At 54.8% G+C, this 9,092-nt stretch overlaps 1 protein-coding gene across 6 annotated transcripts in view; it reads right to left on the bottom strand.

Moving 5' to 3' along the window:
* Nucleotides 1-2,843: 2,843 nt before the first annotated feature.
* Ulk4 (unc-51 like kinase 4) overlaps nucleotides 2,844-9,092 on the bottom strand; it is a 236,615-nt gene continuing 230,366 nt past the window's right edge. For 4 of the 6 annotated variants that reach the window (XM_060385040.1, XM_060385046.1, XM_060385042.1 and 1 more), the window contains 2 exons: nucleotides 4,739-4,908; nucleotides 2,844-3,003 (listed from right to left, as the gene is read on the bottom strand). In XM_060385040.1, coding sequence (XP_060241023.1) covers nucleotides 2,940-3,003; nucleotides 4,739-4,908 — 234 coding nt within the window. In that variant the 3' untranslated portion in view covers nucleotides 2,844-2,939. The remainder of the gene's footprint in view (nucleotides 3,004-4,738; nucleotides 4,909-9,092) is intronic. The other 2 variants (XM_060385044.1, XM_060385043.1) reach the window with 1 other exon arrangement.

Here is a 9,092-nt window from a genome sequence, read left to right as displayed (position 1 = left end):
ACATAATTAGACCAGGATGGGCCGCCTCCCACGTGGACTGCCAGATGGTCTGTCGTTTTCGGGGGTGGGTCTGACTAGTTAGGCTTTGTACATTTCTTACACAGACCTGTTATAACTCCTGTTTGGGTCCTAAGAATTGACTGTGTTGTGCCTTAGAGAGAGCTGTTTGTTTGGTTTCCTGGGTTTTAAGGCTGTGCCTGTTTGACCAGTTGGCATTCTGATCCACAGGAGGGGGAGGGCTCTATGAGGACGTTCTTCTCAGGGATGCCCAGCCCGGGGTCCAGAGTGGATTTGGGTCCAGTTTACCCTCTCTGTTAAAGGGACGGTAGGGTGGTCCATGTAAACAGGAGCTCTGCTGTATCCTTAGAAGCACTGACAGAGACGCAGAGCCAAGACCTAACTGGAGGCTGCAAAGGAACAGAAATGCAGATGGCCCACCTCGCAGGCAGCGGGGGAGGGGGAGGTTCGTGGGAAAGGGCACGGTGAGGTGAGTACCAGCACTGCTTATCACGCACAGCATGGAGCAGCAAGAGCATGACTGAAAAAGGAGAAGCCATCTTAGGACAGCGTTCACAGGGGATGGGCTTACCTAAAGGCGCGCTGTGGGTGGGAGGTCCTGAACAGACTGCCCTGGGTCTCTGACACACGTGAGGTGAAGGGAAGGTAGGCAGCTCCAGTTTTGACCTGTCCTCAGGGGCTAGACACTGAATCTCTGCAGCACCCGCCAGGCCACGTGAGAATGGGCAGAAGGGTGCTGCAGGAGAACCTGCTGCTCCCGAGCTAAGAGTCGGAATGGCTGTCAGTTCTCACTGCCTTGGCCAGGAGAGAGGCAGGAGCCAACTCCGGGAGGTGGTGTCCTGGCTGCACTCCTAAACTGATGGGCAGGTCCGAGTGAGTGCTGACCGCCATTGTGCCACCCCATAAAAACCTGAGACTAGAAGGAAGGTCTCTGCAGTCAGTAGTGAGGCCAAGCACAGGGCCACAGACATGGCTGGCTCAGCAAGTAAAATACCTGACCACCCTGTTGGAGCCCAAGGGTGCAGTGTAACTGTAGTACTCAGGATGAGCAAAGATGGAGGCAGGAGAATTGCCCAGAAGCGTAAAAGCCTATAGAGTATGGAGCCCAACCGCAGAAGCAGGAGATGCCACCACAGGGCCATTAAGGCAGCTGAGCAGGCACAGGCACCAGATGACCTCGCTCAATCCAGGATCCCTGCAGAAGGGGAAATCCAACTCCACCTTCCACACCTGGCAGTGACACTTGTGCACAGTAAGTGAAAGTGGTGACACTGCCTCAGCAGGGTGGAAGGCAACTCTGCCCTGGCCTCCACAGGCGCTGGGTGGCCATGCAGTGTTCCCAGAAGCCGCTTAGCTCGGGAACGCCAAGAGGTCTGGACGGACAGCGGAAGCCACTGCCTTTGTCCCTTGGAATGGGGCCAGCAGACTAAGCCAGACATTCTCCAGAGCTTACAGTGCAGTCAAGGGCGGGGACCAGGGGATGGCAGCTAAGCCAGCCATCATGTGATGTTCGGAGGCCACTCCAGTAGAAGAGAATTCAGCGTGGAGCTGAGTTTAGGTAGGAAATTCCCGTGAGGTGCATAAATGGAGAAGCAGGGAACAGGCGTCTAAGCGGCCTTGGCAATCACGGGGTATTGAGCATAGCCTCACACAAACACAAGTGACAGCAGAACTGGGGCCACGTTGGAAGCACCTGCCCTGCAAGGGTTAGTGGGATCTGTGTGTCTGGGCCTGTTGCCTCGTGGTTAAAACTGCTAGTCTTGTCTTCTGCCACTGGGGGTGCTGGCAAGGTCAGGGTATGAGAAAGTCACAGGCCCAGTGCTTCCTTTAGGCTGAGGCTGCCGTAGCTGAAGGGTCTTATCTGCACCCGTGTGAGCTCCCAGAGCCCAGGGCTGCTCTCCTGAGGGAGGGCAGAGGAGGAAGCATGCTTGCCTGTCCCCTCAGTGGCCATGACGCTCTCAGGTCTGCACAGCAGTGTGGAAGTGTGGGGAGCCACATCACACGGGGAGTGGGGGGGGGTGGCTGGCAGGCCTCGCCCAGCCCTGCTCCACAACCCCAGGCTCCTGTGAAGCAGCCACCTGACAATGCTCCTGGTGGTTGCCCTGCTGTCTGAAAAGGGGGAGGAGGAGGAATGTGCATGGCTTTGAGGCAGCTCCTGGCAGGGTTTCAGACCTCGGGGGTTGGGGGAGTGGTGGGCATGCTCAGGTCTCAGTGGAGTCAGCCCTGAATCCAGCCGTGCCATGGGGCCTGGTGGGCAACAAGGAGGCCCTTGCTGTTGTGGGAACTAAATAAGTGGTGGCCTTGAATGCATCACTCACAGTGCGCCGTTTCCAACATGAGGTGACAGGACCAGCTTCCAGGCTAAGGGATCCTCTGCCAGCCTGCCCAGCCTGGGCTAGCTGTACTGGGGATGGCCCACCTATGCACACCCTCCGCAGAGCAGCAGACAGACCAGAACCCCGGTCTGAACAAGCCACAGAGGCCCCATCCTTCCTTCAGTGCTGGCACAGCAGCCCCTTCTCCTGCGTCCACCAGACTTGACTCTTAGCGCTTGGGGGGCATGGTGAAGACCAGGGGATGGGGGCAGGCAGGAGAAACAATTCTGCCTTGACACCACCATCCCCCCTAGCTGGTTCCCCCGCCCCCAGCTGGGTGCCCGCTAGTGTTTGCACGCCTGTGTGCATGTGGATCTCACCCAGGCCTCCCCCCTCCCTGGAAAGGACAGGAAGTGTACCACCAGAAGATGAGGGTTAGGCAGAGCTGCTGCTGAGGAGGCCGCTTGACGTCTGCACAGGGAGGAAGAGGCTGGGAGGCAGGAGGTTCTGGCCCATGGGTTTTATTAGCTCCTCTTGAGGCTGGTGGGAAGGAGCCACATGTGGGATACAACCTCGCCGCGCAGTGACGGCCACAGGAAGGCCTTGTCAGTGTCCAGCAGCCTGGAGGAGTTCCAGGGCCAAGGAAGCTACTGCAGGATCATCAGGCGCACTGTGGAAGAGAAGGCACGAGGCCAGCATCCCCGTAAGAGGGTGGGCCTGAGCCCAGGTACCCGAAAGACCAGTCGCTTCATAGAACATCCTGTTCCCAGAGCCCACTGCCAAAAACCCCCGGATGGAGCATGCCTCAGCTATCCCTCAGCCTCAGGCCCTGGCCCCACCTGCCATTTGTGTCTGCCTGTGTGGGCCAGCGGGACAGATGTGGCCAGCCTGCCTTCCGAGCCCCTGCACCCTAACCTCTCACACCCTCTCTACCTTCCTGCTTTGCACTGCCAGCTCCTGTCCATGTGGGCCCTGCTCAGCAGGAACTGTGGGTGCTGCTTGGAGGTTATAAGTGGACAATTAGGAGCTTAAAATAGAAACTTTGTTCTGTTGAGACACGAAAACCTGGCTGTGAGCAAAGAAAAGCATGGCGTCAGGGCAGCCCCGAGGAGGAAGCGCCTGGTGGTGGCGCTCTCAAAGGCAAGGAGATAGCTGTTAGCGAATGAATGTGTGGGTGGCCGCAGGACTTCAGCCTGGGGCAGGGCTGCCGCCAGAGACTGCCGTGCATTCCTGCCTGGGCATCAAAGGCACTGAGGGGGTGGAATCTCTTTGAACTTGGCCTGCTTCTGGCAGAGTCCAGCCCTGTGGTGCCATCCTGCCCACCAAAGCCCCAGAGGGACTGGCATGGGCGGTCAGACCGTCCGTCTCCCCAGAGCAGTGCCACCCACTCATCCGGCCCTCGCAGGTGGGGACACCTGAACAAACCCCTAGAGACAAAGCAAGGTCTGCTGCATCCTGGGTGTGGGCAGAGCAGAGCCCTGCAGAGCACGAAGCCTCCTTTAGACACGTTTGATCCAAGTTTAAGTCCAGCCTAGGAATAAGCCACCTTTGGTCTCAGGGCCAACAGCCGCAGCAGGTGGCAGCAGGGTGCCCAGGCTGCTGTCAGGAAGGGAGGAGGGGCTTTCAGGAGCCGGCTGAGCACCTCCCCTGCAGTGGTCTAGGCGCTGGGCAGCCCTCGTGGGTGTCCCTGGCCTCAGCCTCACGCTGTGGGTCCCAGCAGATGAGACAGGCCCAGGGTTAGGCCCAGCTGTGCAGGCCAGCCTTTCCTGACATGGGAAGGGCCAGGAGCATGGCATCCCCCCTCACGGGGCCACAGCCAGCTTTCAAATGGAGACCAAAGCCCAGATGGTACCAGGGAAGACGGGGCTGCCCTTAAGAGTGGCTTTTCCCCAAGGAGGGCTTCACAGACCAGAGCCGCCTCCCGGGCTCTGTGGGCACCAAGCCGCACCCTGGCCAGGCAGCAGCACTGACTGACTGGTGGGATTGGAAGCCACGGCCCTGCTGTCTAAACTGGGTGCCTGTCATCCACAGCCGTTAGCCCAGCAGGCTTCTCCTTTTGAGACAACACCATGTCTGTGTTCAGTGTGTGTGACCTGTTCCTTGGCTGACTGGCCAAACCCCGCTCCTCACCCCAGATGTTCTCAGCAAACTGCAGTGAGGTAGGCTGGCCCACACCATCGGTTGCTCGGTGTTACAGGCCCTGCAGGAGGGCTGAGGAAGGAGGGCTGAGGAAGGCGGCCTGGCACTGCCATCAGGGCACGGTGCCCTTCACTGAAACCCAGCCTTCCCTCACCAGGCACGTGTTCCTTCCTCAGTGGGAGGAGTCCCACTACAGGGACAGACCCCAAGATGGTGGCCCCTGGTGTGGGAGGAGCCAGCCTGTGCAGTCACGCTGCTGCTCGTACCTGTGAGCCGGAGCCAGATGCTCCAGGGCCTGCAGGAGACTGCCGCTGTTCTTGAGGCCGTCCAGGTGCTTCTCATTGGAGGTGACCTGCGGGGAGGGCACAGCGTCAGCCGCCCGTCCCAGGCCTGACCCTGTAATGGGTGTCGGGCCCACACGGGCCCTGTAGTCACTCTGCAAGGTAAGCACACAGTATGTGCTGACATGGTTAGTGAACTCAAGAAAGTCATGTGGCCTCGCTCCTATCCCCGGGAAACTGATGCTGGCTGGCCTCGGGGCACCCCCACTGCTCAAAGAGTTCTGTCTTTCCACTTGATGACAGCAACTCGGGCAGGACTGGGGTCCCTCATTCTCAGAAGAGCCTCAACAAATGGAGGTCACAGGGTGGAGCCTCTGTTAGGCTCTGTGGAGCCTGAGCTGCCTGTGGCTGGGTCTGTGCCTCCCCAGACCCTCTTCCTCATCCGGCTGTGCTGGAGACCAGCTGTCAGGGCAGCTGCCTTTAACTGATTACTCAGGGCCTGCACATAAAGATGGCTGCCTGAAGATGGTAGCTGTGGCTCCTGGTGGCACAGACTTGCAGGCTGCTTCAGGTACATCAAGGCCCACTCACTGCTCCCTACAGCTCAGGGGTCTACCCTTGGTGGGGGGAGGGGTGCGTGCAGAGGCTGGGCTTCCGGGAAACTGCCCCGTAAGCTGCAGTAAAAGGACCTTTACCCACGAAGGTGTTTCCAAGGCACAATAGAGATGCTGCAGGGACAAAAGAGTGGTCAAGAGAAATGGATCGTGCGCGCAGCCTTCATGGCTGACACAAGCAGAGAAGCAGAGAGTGGACCACGTCTGCCCAGACACCGGAAGCCACCTTGCTCTGAGGAGCTGCTTTCTGTAGTGTGCAGCCCCCAATCTAAACATGATCTCTGTGAGTGCACCCACCCCACCCCCGCTCGAGGGTCAGGGGCTGTCTTGGAAGAGAAGGCAGAACTGACATGACATGGCTGCTGCACTCGTGAGCTCAGTGGTCATCTGGGCGAGGCAGAGAAGGGAGGACAGGCCTCTGTGGAGGAGCCGAGCTCTCAGACTTCTGCCCCTGCTGCTGTGTTGGGAGGTGCAGCCTTTGTGCCTCTCTGGTAGGTGTCCATGACCAAGATGATCACACAGCTGGTACAAGTGGGCAGCACTAACTTGGCCGAATGGTTGGTTTTGTGTGTTTTTTAATAAGGACAGAGCTGAGTGAGGAGACATGTTGGGGGTGTGGGAGAAGCTGCAGGGAACTGAGGGAAAGTCGGTCATAGTTATTGTATACCTGCATGAAATTCTCAATAAAGAAATATTGCAATTTTTTAAAAGATGAAAACCGTGGGGTCTGAGGCACACTGGACTCTCAACAGCAGTTTCTGTATTGTAAGGAGTACATCAGAGCCATGGAATGTTCCAGAGCTGCTGGCTGAGACAGAGAACCCACATGCTATTGTTCTGTCTCCCCAAGCACTGCTGCTGAGCCTGGGCAGGGTGCATGGCCAGCTATCAAATAGGCTCTCCAGTCAAGAACAGCAGGCAGGCCTGGGCAGAAAGCCATGGATGCCCGGGTGGTGGTGTGCCTGCCTTTGCTGGGCACAGCCAGTCTGAGCTCTGCAAGCCCCAGATCCAGAAGTGTGCACAGAGTAGCAGACAGAGCGCAGGAGATGCCCAACTAGCAACGTGGGAGGCCCCAGGGTATGCAGGGTTCCTGAAGCCTCACATCACCGCCTGAACCAGGGGCAGGACACGCCAGGTAGTCACCCAACACCTGAGAACCTTTGACCCAGGTCTGAAGCAGGAGTTTCAGCTCACAGCTGAATCTACAGAGCAATTTCTGCTGCTAAAACAAAATAGCATCGCCAGTGTTTCCAACCAGACAGAACTACATCACCAACCAGGATGGAACTAGAAGTGAGCATGAAACATCTAAGAAAATCTAAGCTCACATTAGAGACGACAGCTTTTATGCCAGCACTTAGAAGGCAGAAGCGGGCAAAGCTAGTGCAGGGCCTAAGCTGTGAGGAGCCGGACCCCTGCGGTGAGGCCGTGTGAGGAGCCGGACCCCTGCGGTGAGGCCGTGTCTCCCAAACAAAAACACAGCGGTGAGCTACAGGCTCACAATTACGCAGGCCTTCAGCTCATCTGACCAAAACTGAACGGTCAATCACCAACACTCTAGAAGCAGGATAAGAAGGAGCCAAACGGTAGCAAAGAACTGATTCCCACGGGTTGTCCTGTGACCTCCACACACACACATACACACACGCGCGCACACACACACACACACACACGCGCACACACACACATATACACACACACATATACACACACACACACACTAATAACTAGTAAATATTTTCAAAAGTTAAAGAACAAACAATAGGATTGGCTCGATAGTAAAATGAAAGGTCAGTGAGGACGAACAGACTGTTGGTCAGTTTAAGCAAACACATTCACATAAGCATCTTGGAGACTGTAGCAGTGAGAGTTTTGTGCTGCTGGAGCTGCAGAATAACAGGATGGAGAAAAGTGTGAAGACATCTGAGAAATCGTGATGCAGCTATTCCAGGTGTGGCAAAAACACAGAGGCAGTGTCCAATAAGACACGACCCAGTTCACATCCAAATATCCCATAACTGAGCCAGGCACATGGCCCGGGCTTGTATCACAGCACTGGGGAGGCACAGACGGAGAGTTCAAGGTCAGCCTGGGCTCCCTGAGGCCCTGACTCAAAACAAAGCAGGCTTGTGTTGGTGCCTGTAGAGGCCAAAAGGTGGCAATGGGTTTCCTGGAACTGGCCTTTCAGGTGGCTGTTTAGCCATCCACTGTAGGTGCTGGGACCTGAATGCCAGCCCTCTAGAAGAGAATAGAGGGTCCTTAAACTGCTGAACCATCTCTCCTGCTTCCTGTGCAAAAATATTTCATAATCCCAGTGGTACCTCTAGAGCTATCAGCAACAGTACAAGACAGAACAACTCGCCACAACTCCAGCTGCTTTCCCAGAGGCCACACCAGCGTCAGGTCAGATCCTGCCTTATCCCGCCAGCTCCCTTTAAAGCATACCCGACAGCTGTAAACTGCACCCCATCCACTGGGCTTCATATTCTGGCCCAGAAGTTGGGCAGAAGATCACTGCTTTTCTGGATGCCCACAGGTTCTAGGGATTCCAAAGGCAATGATGGCAACCAAACCCCAGAGGTCATGCAGGCAAAAAACAAAAAGGAAAAAAAAAAAAAAAAACAGCAGACATACCCTACGCCTGAAGATTGACTGTTCACCAGAACCCAGGCCACTCAGGCCAGAAGTTCTGAAAAGAAACAGAACGGGGGGGGGGGGGGGGCAAAAACCATTTAAAAAGATAAACTCAGAAATCAGCACCTTAACCTGTATTAACACCAAACCCAGATGACTGAGGCTAGCATAAAGACACAGCCAACAACAGCCATGGTAACATGGCATCACCAGAGCCCAGCCATCCTCCTGCAGCAATCCCTGGATATTCCAACACAGCTGCAGCACAAGAAAATCACCTTAAAACCAATCTTATGAAGATGTTAGAAGCCTTAAAAGAGGCAAAGAATAAATCCTTTCTAGGAAACCCTGGAAATTGAAAACATAGGGAAGAGAACAGGAACTACAGAACAAAGCTTCACCAACAACACGAGATGGGAAAGAGACTCTCAGGAGTAGAAGATACTATAGAAGAAATTGATATATCTGTCAAAGAAACTGTTAAATCTAAAGTTTCTGACACAAAACACCCAGGAAATCTGGGACATTGTGAAAAGACCAAATCTACAAATAATAGAAATAAAAGGAAGAATCCCTACTCAAAGACCTAGAAAATATTTTCAACAAAATCAGAAGGAAAATCTAACCTAAAGAGATGTGTATAAATATACAAGACACTTACAGAAAGACCAAAAGAAAATCCCCTTGCCACATAATAACCAAAACTAAAGATTCAACAAAGAAGAAAAAAAAAAAAACACTAAAAGCTGCAAAGAGGAAAGTAACATATAATGGCAGAATTACACCTGACTTCTCAACAGAGGCTCTAAAAGCTAGAAGGTCTTGGACAGATGTCTTGCAAACCCTAAGAGACAGAAGCCAGCCCAGATTAATCAAGAGATAGAGAAGGACACTTCATAGTCGTTAAAGGAAAAGTCCGCTGAGAAGACATCTCAGTTTTGAATAGCTAAGCCCCCAGTTCAAGAGTGCCCACATGTAGCAGACAGCCACCTGCAGCGCCCCTTTTAAACTCTATTTGGGGTGTTTAGGCCTCTGCCTCCCTTCCACTAACCCCCAACCTTGAGGAGAGAGAAAAGATTTGTGTGGAGAGG

The sequence above is a fragment of the Meriones unguiculatus genome, chromosome 6 (genome assembly GCF_030254825.1).
Source record: "Meriones unguiculatus strain TT.TT164.6M chromosome 6, Bangor_MerUng_6.1, whole genome shotgun sequence".
Lineage (NCBI taxonomy): Eukaryota > Metazoa > Chordata > Mammalia > Rodentia > Muridae > Meriones > Meriones unguiculatus.
The sequence above is the reverse complement of the archived record's forward strand: the minus strand, read 5'-3'. Positions and strand labels throughout refer to the sequence as shown.